Source organism: Coturnix japonica, chromosome 1 (assembly GCF_054131305.1).
Source record: "Coturnix japonica strain WE chromosome 1, WE-NBRP24, whole genome shotgun sequence".
Lineage (NCBI taxonomy): Eukaryota > Metazoa > Chordata > Aves > Galliformes > Phasianidae > Coturnix > Coturnix japonica.
In genome coordinates, this window is record NC_140663.1 from 11,258,161 (window position 1) to 11,277,548 (window position 19,388).

The 19,388-nt window shown below is 34.8% G+C and overlaps 1 protein-coding gene across 4 annotated transcripts in view; it reads right to left on the reverse strand.

Moving 5' to 3' along the window:
• Window positions 1-19,388, reverse strand: part of FBXL13 (F-box and leucine rich repeat protein 13) — a 69,227-nt gene that overhangs the window by 45,434 nt on the left and 4,405 nt on the right. For 3 of the 4 annotated variants that reach the window (XM_085513155.1, XM_015882634.3, XM_085513166.1), the window contains exons 3-9: window positions 19,096-19,186; window positions 18,366-18,433; window positions 16,630-16,784; window positions 14,525-14,634; window positions 13,989-14,084; window positions 7,523-7,618; window positions 6,122-6,257 (exon numbers count right to left, since the gene is read on the reverse strand). In XM_085513155.1, the coding sequence (XP_085369281.1) occupies window positions 6,122-6,257; window positions 7,523-7,618; window positions 13,989-14,084; window positions 14,525-14,634; window positions 16,630-16,784; window positions 18,366-18,433; window positions 19,096-19,186 (752 nt within the window). The remainder of the gene's footprint in view (window positions 1-6,121; window positions 6,258-7,522; window positions 7,619-13,988; window positions 14,085-14,524; window positions 14,635-16,629; window positions 16,785-18,365; window positions 18,434-19,095; window positions 19,187-19,388) is intronic. The other variant, XM_032442331.2, reaches the window with a different exon arrangement.

The window sequence follows — 19,388 nt, forward strand, 5'->3', positions numbered from 1 at the left end:
AGCTGTCTATATGAACATATATTCTTAAAAACCTGTGATTATTGTAGTATAAAGCCATAGAAATGCCCTGGCTAACCAGTCAGTATCTCTAAAGTTCCTTGCTATGTATTCCTTTATAAAAAAGAGCTATTTTTACCGAAAGACTCCTACTAGCTTTTACATAATGCTTCTGTCTTTCTATAATTTCTGCACCATTAAATGTTGAACTAGACCTAATGCCTGTTAGAGATATAAACTCTTCCACACACAGAAAGGATAAGTAACTCTCCAGACAAGTAGGGGATGCTGGATTAAAACTTCAATATTCCTAGCTCAAGGAAATCCTAGATCAAGTGATAAATATGCAGTGCAGGATAGAATTCAGGGTCAAAACTTTAAATATCTGTTGGCGATCATGGAAGAAATTCTGGAACATTCCATGGAGAAATCTTGCTCTTTTAAAGCTCTTCACACAAGTGTAGTGTATGTGGGTTCCTTTCGTTCTCCAGCAACCATCCCAAAAAGTCAGATGTTTTGGTTTAGAAGTGTAATACAAAGTACCCAGCACTTTTAAGCTTGCATGAAATAAAAGCACAATATTAAGGAAAAATTTAGAAAAAAATGTGGTAAAAATTCCAAAAAAAATTCTTAAGTAAATAATAGCATGTTTTAACTGTATTTGCTCATATTCTCCATTATTAGGATTAAATCTATTTAATGATAGAGATAAACTGAATAATTTAGACCTTACATCTGCGTATACCTTTAAAAAATTGCATAGAAAATGCAACAATATATTACTTCCCTCTCTGTTCCTCGGAATATCCTAAGCATTATCCAAATTTTTAAACAATATTCCAAGAAAGATAGAACACTGCTGAAATTCCCATTTGGGCAATAACATTCACTGAATAGGACATTTTCTAGAAACTTCTGAAAGTGCCAAAAGAAGGAAATCTATCATGGTTAGCATTAACTAACAAACTCCTCAAATTCTGGAGGATTTTTTCAGTACAGAATTGAACTACTGGGAATGATTGAAAAGGACAGACAATGGAACCACTAGAACATCTGTTAGCAGCAATACAGCCAAGAGAGAAAAGTTGAGTAGGAAAAAATGAGTTTAAAGACCATGTCAGAATCATTTCTGCACAGAGACAGTGTTAAGGGAAAAAAAAAAACCAAAAACAAAACAAGCTTGAGGTAGGCCAAAGTCAGAGGAGGGAAAGGCAATCCAAGAAAAGAGTATAGGAGAAAAGCTGAGTGTGAGTTCTCTGATCTTTGGTCAGCAGGAGGTTTGTGGTTGGAAAAGCAGTGAAATAAGATTGAAGACCACAAATACTGGTATCATAATTGGAAATAACAAGTTCTCAAACACTGGCACAAGAAAATGTTGCATCTGCTGATCCTTAGTTCAAGAGAATGATCAAATGAACACATTGTCTGTATCTACCTGCACAAGATGTTCAGTGGTGCCTCAGACACATGCAGTGTGTAAGTGAAGGACATATCAGCACATACAAGAAGCGATAGTGGTTCAACAAGGGATCATGGTTCAACAACTATCTTGCAAATAACAGTTTCAGTGTGGAATTGTGAAATCAGTCATCCCACAAGCTCCAGAAGGATAATAGAGAAAGACTCATGCAATTACACCAAAGTGAAGTTCAAAGTACTTAGAGTGGATCAAAGGATGGACTAAAGTATTGAATGTGGAACTTCTATCACAGCCATTATTTTCCTTAGATGGCTTCTAGAGCTCCGAACAAGTATTTGGCATTTATACAAGTTTAAGTACAACCCACTGGGGAAACAGAAAGAACTAAGGGAGGGAGAGGGCCTGAAAAAAAAAGTTTTCCATATGTTGGCATTTTCAGACACTCATACTGAGGAAGTGTCAAAACAGACAGTTAATGAAATAGAGAAATGGAAATATTAGAGCAGAGCAAGAGTACATGCAGAGTACTATGTTCTCTGGACATTGCCTTGTGGCAAATTCTTGGACAAAAGACTGCACGAACAGGAAAAATATATAGGAACTATGAAGACAGTAGAGAATTAAACACCCCACGGTAAGAAACAAAGATCTATTTGAAAAAAATACAAGCAATTAACAGTTTATATGCAAGTCAGCATTACAGGCTTATTTTCTACTCCTCTGAGCTTCTCTGGAATCTACTGTAAATGAAAGTACACTCTCCATGAAACAACAGTCACAAGCCACAAATTAATCTTGAAATTTCTTTATCTCTGTACTCGTTAATTACAAGGGCTCCAAGATCACTTCCGTATCTAAAAGCAACCCAAGGCTCTTTTTCTTCCTTTGCATGCTTTTTAAGTTTATTTCAGTAATCTCTCTTGATTCCCCTTCTTTCTCTATCCATACCCAGAGAATAATTACACTATAGTGCTGCTTGTCATCTTGAAACACTGTATACACTAGGAGTGCTGTTCAGATGGAACAACTATACTATTCTAAATCAGCACGGCCCTTCTCTGCATAGCACACATTAAACACAAAAAGGATTATTTTGCATCACTTTTGGCCATGACAAGGTGAAAGAAAAATGAATTCATATGTCAATACTCTGACCACTAATGGGGATAAAGCACTTCACATCCCTCTGAGGAAATCCCAGCTCCTGCACTCTGAACATGAATGTCAGTTTTTAAACACAATTCCCAGTCATGCATAGAGGTGAAATGATTCTCTAAGATCCCTGAGTGGGTGGAGTAACACCACAAACAGCTGAGCTGTAATCCACGTATGTCATGTACTCATTTTTCTTTGGCTCAACAACACATTCATTTGCCAAAGACAGTCTAGGCTGGAATCACAGAACATTCATATGTAGACATTAAATAGTGATTACCATTTTGTGCATACACTACATAACAAAGTTGCTTTAAATACAAGCAATGTTTAAAAAAATCACAGTTAATTTATGAACAGAAAAATATTAACAAGATTACCAGGGCAAACAGACCTGAAAAGCAGCTAACATCATTGTGATTTTACCATTAACAATAAAAACCCATTGCCAAAATCTGTGTAATCTTGGATTTATTCAGAAACATGAGGTCAGAACTGTAGCTGATGGATGCTCCAATGGAAAGGATTATAACATCTGTAGCATATAACTGAACAGACAGTTCAAGAACTGAAGAAATGTCAAAGGAAGAGAATTTCAATATGATACTCAATCATTAAAAGAAAACAGAGAAATCATTGTGCATCAATTTTAAGTCACCCACAACAGCATCAGAAGAATGGCATTAAATAGGCTGTATGATCAATATGAATGCTTTTTAATGGAAGAAATATGCTATTACTCTAATTGGCAATAGCACACTGACACAATAATCCTTAGTTCTTAGAAGGAATTAGTGCATATCTTCAAAGCTACAAGAAACAGCTTCAGTGTTTTCTAAAATACCTGCAGACCATCACACAATTCGCCGTGATTAGTTTACAACAAACAGCATTGAGTAGATGAAAATAAACATAATATTTGATTTTGAACCTATTGAAGATGCAAGTACATAATGATCCGTGTATGTTATGGCAACCACCATACTGATTTTCCAACCGATACAGCCAACATGCTGATGTTTCTAATTTCAGTCATTTTATCTAGATATGAATCACTTAAACCATGTAATAGAAAAGGCACTGCATAAATAAAGTTTAATGCTATGGCACCATCTGGTTTTTGAGGAGAGCAGGTTTTAATACAGGCCTTTATTAGACCTCACGTTAGACCAGGCATATCCAACCAAGTTACAGCAAGTAAGTTTATGCATTTTGACACACTGGCTAATCATAGTCCTGTGAACAGCAAATATGCAGCTGTGCTTCTCATTCTGATGAAGGAATTGGAGAATAGATTTCAAAAATGCTGAAAAAGTCATCAATTTTTTTGTTTATTTGTGACTCCATTTTCAGTCAACTCAGGTGTAAGTGCATGTAGTAACAGGACAAGGGGAAATGGCTTGAAACTGGAAGAGAGCTGATTTGGACTAGACATTAGAAAGAAATTCTGTACTGTGAGGGTGGTGAGACACTGTTCGAGGCTAGGCTAGATGGGGCTGTGAGCAACTTGGTTTAGAGGGAGGTGTCCCAGCTTACAGCACAGGGTTGGAACTAGATGATCTTAAAGGTTTCTCCCAGCCCAGATCATTCTATGATTCTATGACTCCATGAAATATATAACCTGCAAATTTACAAAGTCAGTGTATAGAATCACAATCAGGTATTCAACTAAAAAATCTGGTCGTGTCTGTCTATCAGACTTCTATAATCCTTCTCTTAGCAGAGAGAAATATCCCTCACTTTACAGCCACTCTTTATTCATGTCATTGCTTTTTGGCAGTATGTACATTTGTGAACAACTGTAATGCCATGAAATTCTAGACTTATAACAACACATTTATTGTTAACAATAGAACAGTGTCCTAAAATAGCAACAGAATAAGAGAAGTTCTCTTACTCTCTTCATGAAAACTTAACTGAAAAAAAAGATCTGTCTTTCTTATGACAAACATTAAAGAATTAGTTCCCAGAACTTCATGTAGGCAAAGTATGGAACAATGTTGTTAACTCACAGAGAACTCAGAAATGATACACCAAATTTAAAAGAATATATTACTATAGGATATTAATGGACATGCTTTCCAGAAGACACTAGAAAGCAAATCAACAGGAAGGAAATGTCATACAATAAACTTTACCATGGCTTAGTATTGTACTCAAATGCATAATGAAAACAACATCATAAAAGGATGTAACATTTCAAATTCCAGTGCCCAGAAAGGAAATAGTGTGGCTGTGTATAATTCATTTTGGCTTCCTGGCTTCATTATCTGCCAAAGTTCATTATAATATTTGAATCAATTAGTTTATGAAGTAACTTGCACGCTGATATCATTGAGAATGTTATTCTGCCCTCTGATTTAAAAGCCAAAAACATGATCAAATATTTTTTTATTCCTGGCCAACTGTTCTTTTCCATCACCACTCTGGAGAGAATATTGTTCTCATCCACAATTACACAATCACTCTCTAAAGGAAAAGAAAACACACTGAAATCAACAATTAAAATAATGAATTATCTGATGGAATAATAAATGCAGTGTAATCTCAAAACATCAAATTACATCTTTTGGAAAATAAAAAAAAAATAAATCCTTTCCTTTTTTTTAATGCATTAAAAAAACCAAAAACCCACAATCTAGGAAAGAGTCAGTTGGTAATTACTGCTAGAGAAACACTGAAGAAAAGGGGAATCAAAAATATCCCTTAGGGTTTTGCCAGTTGTAAGAGAGGAATGACTTTTCCCATGGAAACACCATAAAGATGTTTTAACACTGTTCATCATAAAATAGCTGAATAGTGGTTAGGATGCAGGTAATTCCTGATGAACCAAGCACACTTTCAGAGCTAGATAGTCAGCTATTCGGCTGACTTTCCATCAGTACACTAAGGTCCCTTTCCATCATGCAGCTTTCCAGCCACTCCTCCCCAAGCATACAACAGAGAATTGTGCTGCTATCCACAGGGGCCTTGAGAGGCTGGAGAAAGAGGCTGACAAGAATCTCATGAAGTTCAGCACGGAGAAGTGCAAAGTCCTGTACCTGGAAGGGAACAACCCCAAGCACCAGGACATGCTGAGGGCCACACAGCTGTAAAACATCTCTGCTGGATGTGGCTCTGGGCACTCTGCTCTGGGTGTCCCTTCTTGGGCAGGGTTTGGGCCAGATGGACTCAGAGGTCCCTGCCAACCTCAGCCAACATGAGAATCTGCAGTTCTGTTATCTCAGTGTAGCCGGATTCTGGCACTCTGATATATTTAAGCATACATTTGCATTTCAATTTTACTTGTCATGTTACAGCATTTCACACATAATAGAAATCACTCTATGACATTCTATCATTCAGTCATTTGGATAGTTCTGAGCTTACAGACCATGGTGAGGGAAAGGGGACAAATTTAAATTAATTTTACAGATCCCATGCTCTATCATTTCATTGTGACTCGACCTCTAGAAAAGAATACAGGCTGCAAAATGACATAATCCAAAGTGAAGACTTAATTTGAAGAAAGAGTGAAAATAAATACATTTATGTGTGTGCAGTACTTACTGATGCTTTTAAAGCTTGGCCAGTGAAGAGAATAGCAACCTCGAAGGTTCAAGCGCAGTACACAAGGACGCCTCTTCTGCAGTATATTTACTACTATTTTGTCCTGAACTTTATGCTTTACTGATGAAAAATTGATCTAAAAATTTAAGCAATTCATATTTTTAGTATTGAATTAAATATGTGTGCATATACAAAATATACATAATTATGAAAATCAATAACAAAAATAGGAAGTTGCACTGTTACTCTGTCTTTTGTCTTTAGATGCAAAAAATCCCAATGCTGTTTATGATTTTTCTTAGTTACTTGCCTACTGATATATCAAGGTATCAAAAAGTGGTAAGCTGTTATCTCAGTTTTAGCAGAAGAACCCTTCATTAATTTAAGCTGCAGGTTAGTGATAACTGCGATCAATGACTAAAAACTGCAATCAAAGACTAAAAACATGATATCTCATAGTATCTATCAAAAGTTCAAGCTGAAGAAGTTTTTAAAAAAATCTATAAGTTGTTTTAAAAGAATGACTACAATGTGTTCCAAATAATAGTGGGAAAATCAACATTAAAAAGTTTAAGAAAAAATGTCTTTTTTTTGGAAGAGACTTTTCCATGACTTCTTTTTCATTAAAAAAAAAAAAAAAAGGAGAACTTTTTCTTCCCTTTTTGTAGAACCTGCCACAGCTACACAGCATCTGGTTGCTGTATATTTTATAATAGATGCTTGTTACCCAAATACTTCAATAAATTAATCACCGTTATTTTTGTGTATAATACTTAGAAGAAGTTACCAGGTCAGAAAGAAAGGACTTCAGGATTTTCGCCACTTCTTTATTAGGATTTGTTATTCTTACATTAAAATTAACAGAAATGTTAATATTTTTCATTAAGATTACAAAGTCATCACAGTAATTTAAGACAAGACCAAATAAGGGCTACATGCACCTAGAAGCTGGGCAATGCAGTGTCTTTTAGGTGTTGGTGCTTCAAATTTGAGCAGGCACTTTGCGAAATATACACAAAAATAAAACACATCAGAAGTTCAATTAAAAAGAAAACCCTCACACAGACAACAGGCAGCTGCCCTGAAGCAGGAAGTAGGAAAGGTAAGCAGCTGTTCAGACAACTGATGGAACTTGTGACACTTCACTTAACAGTCTAAATTTAGTGGGCTGTAGCCAAGAATTATCAGCCAATTTCAGTTCCACTGGTTTCATAATGACATTGCACAAACAACTTCTTTTCAGTTGCTCCAACTATTTTTATTCATTAAGCCAAGTAGAATAGGTCAAACTGTGGGATCAAATTTATATCGTAGGTCTTTAGCATTCTAAAAATAACCTGCCTCCTTTTTACATTCCTTTTTAAAATAAAATTACAATAAAATATTGAGAATATTACTTACATCACTCCATAGTGAACTGTTCTCAGTTAGTTTCATCCAGGTTTGGCTAACTTGAGCACATCTTGCTAGATCAACTAAATTTACATAACGGAAAATCTAGGTCAGAAAAACAGACAAACATGATATTGAAAGCTATTCATCACAGCTTTAGTAAATGATACACATACAACTATTCTAAAAAGAAGAAAAACAACCAGGAGCTAATTTCAAGTCAAATACACACTTTAAATGTGGACAGAATGTCACTAATTGCTCTTATGAACAGCCTTAACAAAGAATAAGAGAAGATGGCTTTAATCTAAACTGTGATGGAGGAGGATGTGTATGAGGTTCTAAACCGATGTTTTTCCACAGACTTTCAGCCATTTCATTTTGTCTGCATTAAAACAATACTTGTAAAAGCTATACTGATAGTTTAGCATATAAAATACTGTTACCACAAGCACCATTATGAAACATTAAATAATCGTGGCACCTAATTATTCCAAAAAGATCATGCCCTGATAGATAGGTAATATTGGATACAGCAAGCTCAAGCCATAAGAGACTAAAAGTAAACCATATTTGGAAACCTTTTTCCATAGCTTTGCACCTATCATTTTAAGGCCATGTTCCAAACAGTATTTGTGCCAATATAATACTAATGTTTGAGTTTAGAAGAAACTCAATAAACAAAATGAGAGATAATACAGTAAATTTTAATACCTTTGCTACAGAAGAAAATATGCCTTATATTCTAATCATGTGAAAATACAAAATGCATTTAAGACTCAGAGTAAGACCATATACTGAATATTATATAAGACTGCAGGAAGGAGAGTTTAGAATGGATGTCAGGGAGAAGTTCTTCACAGAGAGAGTGGTGAAGCGCTGGAACAGCTGCCCAGAGAGGCTGTGGATGCCCTGCCCCTGGAGGTGTTCAAGGCCAGGTTGGATGGGCCCCTGGGCAGCCTGGTCTAGTATTAAATGTGGAGGTCGGCTGCCCCAAATGTGGCAGGGGGGTTGGAGCTTGACGATCCTTGAGGTTCTTTCCAACCCAAGCCATTCTATGATTTACATAGTAAAATATCCCACAACCCTAATCATCTGCAGAAGTACTACACCATGTGCCAAAATACAGTAAAATATCTGAAATGGAATTCAATGTTTAAAATGTTCATTTGTCACTGTCACCACCTCACTGTGCTCACATCCATTGTTTGGTCTCCATAAACACTCAGAAGTGTCAATGAATGTCAGTGGATGTCATTTTTTCTGCATGGAGGAATTCAAGTACAAACCTTTGCTTGATACAGCCACACTAATTCTACAGATATGTATGTGATTCAGAATGCAGTCAGACACTTATAAAGTTTGGTTTAAATAAAAACTACACAAATATGCAGCCCCTTTTGAATAGTAAATTCCTCTTGTACACCTCATGCCTTCAAAGACTGGAATCCCATGATAATTACAGTTGGACACATCACAGACTTCTGTTTCATGGCATTGTCTGGATGAGGAGCTATGTGATATGGTTTAGTGGATTGTGGTAGCAACAGTAATGGGAGGATGGTTGGACCAGATGATCTTGTAGGTCCTTTCCAACCTTGTTCTTCTATGATTCTATGTGGATTATCTCCTTAACTTCAAAATTCAGCCTCACTTAAAACTCTAAGGAATTTTGATACAGCTTACAAGAAGTATTCGACAAAATGAATTGCTTATTATTATTTATTATTAGGGTTTAGTTTTATTGCCTAAGAACAAAAGCAAACTTTTGATTTGATACTTTTCAACCTTAAAAATTGTCAGTTCTGAAACAGTATCTGCTTCATGTAAAGTCAAGATCATTATTACAGCTCTAAAGCCATAAAGAAATAATAGAGCCATAATTTTCTGTCAGTAACTCAGCAGTAAGGTATTGTTGTAGCAGTGATATTCTTAGGAAACTATATCATAAAACGATGACATTTAGAAAGCAAATGATTTCCAGATGGCTTTGAACTCAGATTTTATCTGGGCATCCAATATATGCTGACAAGACTTTTTTTTTCCTTACATGGGATCAGAACAAAAAGTTGCACTAAATAACAGCATACTAATAAATATTATTACTAGAACTATCTGTGGTTTTCAAATGATCCACTGACAAATACATCTGCAGTGTTAGATACAGTAATGTCTCCTCATAAGGTGCAAAATGTTGAGAAACTCAGGCACGCTTTATTTTCCACAGCCTGTGAATGCTTAAGTGCAAATTCTGTGGAAGCTACAAAAGTGGAATGAGGAATAAAAATGTTATTGAACACGAAGGATCTCACAAGCTTCATATAAATGGAAACTGTTGAGATCTTATGTCAAAATTTAGCAACTATGTCTCACCTTGGCTGCTTCCTCCCCTGCTGGACCTTATCTACCGCTTTTAAGGAAGACGTCCTAACTAATGACTAGAGGCTGGTGGAGATGGTACCCAATAAAAACCTCTCATTAAATGAGATTGTATCTAGTAAATAGATCTACCAAAAATAGAACAGGAGAATTTATGGGGGCAGGAAAAAAAGTGTTCTCTGTCTTTCTGCAGCAAATAGTCACAAGTATTTAGCAAGTGGAAACTGTTGCTAAGCAGAAGAGTCCTTTCTGTACATACTACACTGAACAAAGCAGTGACAGCTGAAGAAAGAATAACTAGATGACAGAAATACAGATTTGCACTTCTCTCTTTTTCTTTAATACAAAATAGAAGCATTTAGGTTAGAAGGGTTTGGTGTTCTTTTTCCATAGCAACAGTTCTCAGTGTATCTCCCAACTCTTCTGTAACAATTTTTGTTCCCACTGCAATTTAAGCATAAATAAAGCCATTATTTTTGGCACAGGCACCTTGAAGTGCACTTATGTAATAGCTTGTACCATTTATTTCATATCAAAGACACAAAAAGTACTTGCAAAAACACTTCCAGCACAGCTGTCCCCACCTGTTCTCCCATATGTGCTCTAAGACAACCTGCAAGAGGTGCAACCCAATGCTTCACACTTCCAAGCCACCTCTTGGCACACCTAGCTGGAATGCCTCCATATCTTTGTATTTGTTCATTCCAGTCCTTAACCCTCTCTACACCAAAACAATCTGAGAGAATTGGCTCCCTTGCCCAGCGTCCCAGCTTCACTTGGGGTAGCACTTAGAAAGATCTATTACAGCTGTGCTCCCACGCACCACAGCACATCCCACTACAGCTCAGCATGCCTCATGACTAAGAAATGCCTCATTGATGGATCCCAATAAGCTTAGATTATTAACACGCTGTAGTTCAACACTTTTCCAACATCAAAATCTGATGCTGCTGCCATAAGACACCAATTCACCCCTTCACCAATTTCCCCGCCACTCATCCCCCATCTCTTCCCCTGTACCAAGTAAGTGCTTGTGCAGCTGGACTAAGCAACTGAACCAGCTGATTCAGTAGGAGAAAATGGATGTTTTTCTAACAGATTTGTTCCCCAATGCGGTACACTATGAAGTCATATAATGTCTGTAATGAACACAAAGGGGAGAATGGTATTGGGGCAAGAATGAGTGAATAAGATTAAGGGGTAAAATGAGACAGTTTCCTTCCAACTACAGTTGCAGGTCCACGATCCTCAGCAAACCTAACATTCAGAGGAATCTGAATACTGAAAACTTGATTGATCATGGTTAAGAAATACTAAACCATCACTGCATTGATATATTTTAAATTCAGAGGCTGAATCTTAATTCATCCAATTGATAGAAGTAATTTTGCTTTATGTTTCTGCTTATTGCAGTGGAGTTGAACCAGATGACCTTTAAGGGTTCCTTCCAACTCAAATGATTCTATGATTCTATGATTTTATGAAATACAATTTTACTAAGTATTGCTTTTGGATTTTGGATATGCAAACACTATTTAAATAATTACAAAAATAATTATTCTTCCTACATTTACATCTTTATATATGGATCATGGAAACATGGGTTAAAACTGTGTAAATTATTCAACTTTTTATCTAATACTTTGTTATTTCCTATCAGAAATCAGTATTGTTCTCATCTTGTACTTGATTCTTCTCACAAATGCACATAAAATCATTCTCCATATTGGGACCACTGTCTAGGCTGGCAAACTACCTTGCTTTTCAGATCCAGACCTCAGAGTTGGAATTGCATGAGAAGTGGAAAACATTAACATTTCCTGCTAAGCCACTGAGGTAACACTTGACAGTATATTTGATTTATAATGGCTATAAAATTAATTTCATATGTAAACAGAAGATAAATCTTATTTTTTGTACATTTACAGCTGCTCTGTAGCATTAATCAAAAAGAACGGCTGCATACCACGCAACAGTTGTCACTCTTTGAATTATTTTTGTGTGGATTCTGGATTTTATGTGAACAGATATTATGTATGTGAGATCTGAATCTTTGCAGCAGCAGCACCCACACATGACTGAGTCTTCACCACTCCTCCACCCTGTCCACAAGTACCAAGAATCCCAGCTAACTAAGAAAAACAATGCACCATCAATGCTACCCTCTCTGAAGAACTACAGGCATTGTATGATAAACATCCATTCTTTCTTGTTTGAGCTATTAATAACAATAATTTTACTTCTCAAGTGAGATGCAGTTGGCAGGCTAAAACTGCTACACCACGCTGCTTATTTGCAGGTCACACCAACAGCTGTACTTGCTCAGCTGACTTAGTTCTCAGCTTATTAATAGAATTTTGTCTTTCGAGTTCTCAGCCTACAAGCTGAATCCCACATTGTGTGACAGAGATTTACATACACTGGCCAATATAGCTGTAAATAACTTTAAGCCATAAGAAACTGCTATCAATTTTGCTTTGAGATAAGTGCCTCTAAGTCAAAACAAAAGAGGTACAAGTATAACACACCTCGAGAAAAAGCAGGGCTTGAGAATTAAGAAGAAACAACTCTCTCCCACAGTGGAAAATAAGGAGGGCTACTGTTGATATTGTTCATTATGGAACTAAGAGAAAGATTATGTTGCCACAGAATTTATTAATGAAGAAAGAATGATATTGCAGACCTCAGACTTTCTGAAAATTTTATCAATTACTTATTTACAGTTAGGAATAGTCTGACAGGTATGGACACATGCAATAATAATGGTTACTGAATGAGCTTGTAATAATAAAATAGCACAGACAGACCCCGTTGATGGACCCAGCCAAAATAAACCAATCTCATGTTCATGAAAACCATATGCACCAATAGTGGAAATCATACAGATGACATCAACGAGTCTTAAAGTATGTTGTTATTTGGTAAGGTCCCCCTGTTTTTTTATGTGCATGAGAGCTCTAGAACTGTGTACACGATTTAGCAAAGACTTACAGATTGAAGCTTCCTGTGACTTCAGTGGCATTAGACACACAATTAAAATTAAGTATATATTTTTGATTTTGAAGCTTTGTTGGACAAAAAACAAATTTTGAGCTCACCCTACAATGCAGTCCACAATATTTAAAAGAAAAACACATTGTATTTTACTGAAATTCCACTTAAATGTTTTCTCAGTGTTAAATTAGAAGAGAGACGTGATAGGACAAATAAAAGCTTCTACCTAAGCTACAGAAGAAAACATTTTACCTGCACTTACAGTATATCATCCAACAGCAATTACTTACAGTAATGAATCTGTAACGTAGCTAAACTGTCCTCTAAAATTGAAGGCCTTACATCCAATGTTTAATAATTTTGATGTTTCTCTTAAATATTGACACAGATTAAGCACTACTGATTATACATATTTTTTAACAGTCTAAAGACAAAGACTCATTTTTATCTGGAGCTTCTTGCATCTGGGTAGAACTACTTCCTTTTCCAGAAGTTAGTATATTAACAAGCTACATTTTGTAAAGGCACAAAAATAATGAATAAGGCAACCTTTCCAACAAAGAAACAAATTTAAACAAACTGCTTTAGAGTGTTTGGAAAGGAATCTCTCCCTGCTTGCTGTGCCCTTGCAGTAGATTCTCCTCCTCTAGTCTTGCTTTCAGGGCTCGCACAGTCTTACAGAGCTGCATTATCTCCATACAGTCTTATCTTTGAGAAAATAAACTGCTTTTTATCATCTTCAGGGCTTGGATTAAGAGCTCCAGTGGGTACACTGTAAACAAAGCCCTTTACTTCTCTCAAGAATTCCAGTGTCCATCTCCCTGACAAATTTCCTGATTTCTTGTTCTTCCTTAGTTTGTAGAAGCTCCTGGATGTTAGAATGGGGCATGCAATACATACTCACTTGACATTAAAGAATACCTCCATCCTTCAGAGGTTGGACCTGACTAAAATTGAAGCAGCTAGAACAATGCAGTCAGGATGCTTTGTTTCCATCATATAAGCATATCAACAAAAGTAAAATAAAAAATGTCAACAAAAAATAAAATATGCACATAAAAATTAATTAGTACATCAGAAGTAATTCTATTTAATCACAAACCTGTAATAAGGCTTTTTCTGGGAAACGGTATGATTTGTGTTTGAGAGTAAGACCACTTGAATCAGAAAAGCCTTTCTGACTTTCCTTTGTGAGGTTCTGAAAAAGATGGTACAAGAAAAGTACAATTTTATAGTAACCGCAGCTTCAAACTCTTGAATACTTCTCAATATTCAGAAATATAATAACAAAAAAAAAAAGAAAATTGATAAGTTAGATATAATTAATTAACTAGATATAATTAGATATAGTTACATAACTGTGAACACTTCCAACTGCTATTACTGAAAATAACTACAATGCTAGAGCACACCCCATGATTTTGCATTGTAGCAATGCAGAATAGAAACACAGGCAACAATCTGCATGGAGGTAATGTCCTGCTTCCCTAACATCATAATTACTAAACATCATTATTAGCAGTAGCACAGTAAATTACTTCATTTAATAATAATTTAACTGCTTTTCTGTAACCGTTGGAATTAATGAAGGTAAAAATTAATCACTGAACTTATATTTAAAATATGCCCACTACTTACCGCAAAATATGCATTAGTTTTTGAAGAACTGTGGGCCTCTGCACGCCAAAGTTTCAAGACAGCACGTAGATGTATTTTATTAAAGATATCTTGCAGTCTGCTTGCTGCTACTGAAAATATAAATAATCAATTTGAAGATAAGTGAAAAGAAGCATATCATTTAAATGCTTTAGATGAATGGCAATCTATTTAACTGTATTTAAAAACAAACAAACAAACAAAAAAACCCACAACCATTCAGTTCAGCTTTTGTAAGGAAATAAGTAACAACTCTCGGCAGTAGAAATAACTAACGCCTTTGCAATAGGATTTTGAGTTTGACTGCAAAGCATAAACACGACATAATCCCTGCTTATTAGAGTTGTGTGCAAGATGTTATTGATCTACAGACTGAACTACCAGATTATCCAGAGATTTCATATTGGAGCTGCAAGATACACAGAGACGTCTGTAAAATCAAATACTATAAAGAAAACTTTAATAATATTTCAGTTAGTATAGAAGTCAAGTCAAAATAATAAATACAGTAAAGTTAGGTACTAAGTATTACACTAAAATATTAAACATACAAAAAGAATAGAGGATATTAAGGACAAATAAAGCAGTACATGAAAGATCACAGGTTCATAATGAATTAAAGCAAACTATTTTAAAAAAGTAATTTTAAGAAAACTTTGAAGAATTTGAGGTTTTTTTTTAGTCCAGGGCACCAATTAAAAAACAAACAAACAAAATAAAACAAAACCAAAAACCCTTGTAGTTGTCCTTCTGTATGTAGAATGTGTTGCAAATTTAATGGTAAAATGCTCTTTATAGCCACTAAAAGATGAGAGAAAATAAGTGAGATAAGTCCAATTTTATGAAAATAATAATAATAGTAGCAGTAATAATAATAATTCATTGTTCAGGATGTAAAATGTATAAATTTGAAACATTAAATACACACTACAGAATCACTTATCTACCATTATTTTAACAACAACAATAACAACAACAACAACAGTCTTGAAATTCTACTAAAATAAACTAAATAATGACAAAGGAATATTTAAGACCCATTTTTGTTTTTGGAAAAAGCACTCGTGTCTTAAATCTGACAAAATGTTAACAGTCTGTTTTCTGTTAAATGAGTGATGCTCATACACTAATGCATTATAGAGAATCTCTGGTAAGATACTATTCATTTGTAGACTTTAGCAATTGTACATTTTACACTTTAATTATAAACTTCACTTTTTATGCTACGTAATCTGTCAGATAAAGAAACTAGAAAGATTTGCAGGGCGAATCCCTGCAAACTAATACTATTTCATTATCTAAAAGACCCAAGGAGGCAGATAAAAACTCTCAGGACTGCAAAGCAAGTTATAACTATACCTATATTAACATGCTTTGGTATAAATCAGTCAGGGTCTAACAGCACTTTGCTGCCCTCCTCTAACTCTTTCTCAAAACACATGGCTCATTGTGAACTTTTTCCACACATCACACCTTCCTTGGTTTGGGTCATAGTGTAAGAGTGTTCTACTATAAAAAGACCTCAGAAGTCATCAACTCTTATTCAAGAAATAAAATCGACACTTTTTCTACTCCTTCTTTTTCTCTTCTTCTTAATTCTCAGTCATTCCAGTTAACATGTTTACAGCACAACCCAACAATTATATTGGTACCAGCACACTGAATGGAGTTCACCCATATGTCATAGAAGGGAATATATGGTGTAATTATGTACTACAGATAAACATCTCTGGCTTCTGTGAATTTGGAACTAACAAAAGCTGTCTCATTTGAAAGTAATACTTAGAAGAGAAGAAAGAAGATAATAATAAATGAACAGGAAAGCTCTGAAAATTGGCTAGGGGACACAATAGCATGGCACTCCAGCTCTGTAAAAGCAATGTGTGAGCCATACACAACTATCTGAGCACAAACCCATAGGTGGCACTTTTGGACCAAGCAGCAACAGGCCAGCCAACAAACAGCATCTTGCAATACAACCCAACAAAAAGACAGATACATTGGACCAACAATATTTAATTTATGCACCAAATATTCTCTTATTCAATATGTATTTTTCTCTTATGCAGAAAACTGTGTAGACTTACATGCAATTTTCTCCTTGTGAATCTGAACCCACATGCTCCACTTCTGTATGACTGTTTTTAATATTTGGTTGTTATAATGAACTACTGCCAGAGCCATCTTCTCCTCTGCCTTTTTTCTTTTGTTCTTTTTCAGCAGATTGTATTTTATCCATTCTCTGAATTATGCAACAGAATGAATAATTTAACATGGCCAACCCAACTTGAATGCAGTAAAATCTATAAAACTGCAATTTACTTGGAAACACAAAGCAGTCAAGCTCATCAATACAAATACCTGGATATAAAAGTTGTTTTTTATTTAATTTAAATAAAGTATGTACTGGTTATTCATTTTAATACATTTTCTTTTTTTTTTTTCTTAATTTCCTACATTATCATACAATAAAAACCCACTTGCTTTCATCATCATATACCATGCTGTCATCCACTGTTCTTCAATGTGTGGGCCCATATTTAAGATACGATTTTTGAGTATTTATACAAATAAACTTATAAATGCAAGCATTTGATTAAGTGCTCCCCTAAATTGGCAACCAGAAGGGTTATTTTTTGTTATTAATAATCTTGAACTTTGCTAAAAATTTCATTTCTTTTCCATATGAAGTTACAAGATGTGATTAGATTTAATGTCACCGATACATTAAAATATAGTATTTCTCCTCATCTGATTTTCTGAAAGGGCTGTTGAAAATATTATATCTTATGTCATAGAGTTATCTAGGTCAATCTGACCAGGTCACTTGCATTTGACAAAATCCCTCTCATTTTGCATTTAAAATATATAATGGATGCACTAATGAATGGAACATTCTATCGCTCTTGTCCAGCTTCTATTATAATTTAAAAAAAGCTGTTAGCTCAGACAGTCTTCAAAATGCTGCTGTAAATGAGAAAGGAATAACTGCCCATGTCTCTGGTGTATAAGACAAAAATTTCCTTGCAGCAAGGAAAATTCAGCTATGAGGAAATATTTCCAGTAGAAAGGATTATGAAGTCCTGGAATAAACTGCCAGTAGAGATTGTCATGCCTCCAACACTTGTGATCTTTAAGATCACTAAAATCAGCCTAGAAAAACACTCACCAAGCCTAACCCATATGTAGCTTGTAAAATGTTGACCTCCCTTCTAATCCTATGATGCTGCCATTCGTAGTAAGAATTTACCCTAGTGCTTCTAACAGAGCTGTACATCAGGTATAATTAGTAGTCTTTGATTTAAGAAATAAAATGGCATTGTTTAATCTCTAATCTAATCTATTCTAAATGAAAGATCATTAAATTTTGATAATTTGTGATTATTGTATTTTAAAAGATTCCTACATATTATTCTCATTGTTTGAGAGGAAAAGAAGGGTTATCAATAGTATTAATTACCTACCACCAAGTGCAAGGGAAACTGAACAAAAAGCAGAAAAGAACCCAGATCTATTACAGTCAGACTGAAACTCAAACTATACTTTTATTCTTGGGTGCATTAACACATCCCTAACAAACAGAGTTAATCAAAATGCAGAAGTGTCAATGGACTTTGATATTGTCTGAAATGAAATTACTAGTTTTAGCATAAAATAACATTGCTGAAGAAAAGTGAAACCAAACTGAAGTCTCTGATCTCTCTTTATTTTGTTCCATTAAAATGAAAATCATTTCCTCATCCAAAGGAATTACATAGGCATACCTTTGATAAAAGATGTTTCATAAGATGTTCCTGACTTGCATGTAAAATGCAATACTTACCCAAAATACAGCTTCATTAAGTTTCTGTTGTAAAAGTTCCGTGCTTTGGTACATAATTCTTCAGTCATCTAAACAATTAATTTAAGTCATAAGTACACAAAACAGTTCTGAATTATGAGTATTTAAAAATCAGACAAAAATATGAAATCTTACATTAATTTTGTCCACGTGCAAATTAAAGTATCTATTTTAAAGAGATGAATGTTCATGTATTATTTTCTGTTTACAATTAGAAGTACTTCTGCTGCCAAATCATACCTCTGTTTTTATACATGGAATTAAAGGAATGTGTGTTCTTGATGTGGAACTGAAATGATCTTCTATCCTTCATATGCTCTCTTCAATTGATCAACTTTATGCAGCAATTGAGCAAATTAAATACTCTCTGCATAAGTCTTCTCATGATCCATTACAAAGCCTTTTTTACAAGACTTTAACCCATATTTATTTTAATAATCTTCTTTGAGCTTTTAAAAAATCAAAGTTGTTTAAGACTGGATCTATAATCTTTTATTTTAAGAACATTCCCCTAGATGCTATGCTCACCTCTGATGAAATTAATTTTTGGAAGACTACAGATTAGTATCAGTAGAAAGAGATACAAAGGATCATTTTTCTGACATCAGATATAAAAAAATAACCTGAGAAAATCTTAAAAACAGAATTTATTTGGTATTAGGTCTGCTCACAGTACAGAGTTAATGCATTTAATATATTCAATGATTTTTACCAGTTGTGCATCTACTCCAAGAAGCGTGTCAAGGTGTGTTTCTGAAATCCTCTTCAATTTTGGGTGTAAAGATGGATCAATACACAGATACCTTCAAAAAGGAAGTAAATTACATTAAGTATAACCATTACATCAAGCATAACCAAATTACATTGAACATATGAGTATCCTGAAAATACATATTTTCTCTGTGGTTAAAATGGTTACAAAATACAATTTGTTAATAAAAAGATTAAGGCCTGTATCACTTTAATTACAACTGACTATAGAAGACATTCTAAAATGTTGACAGA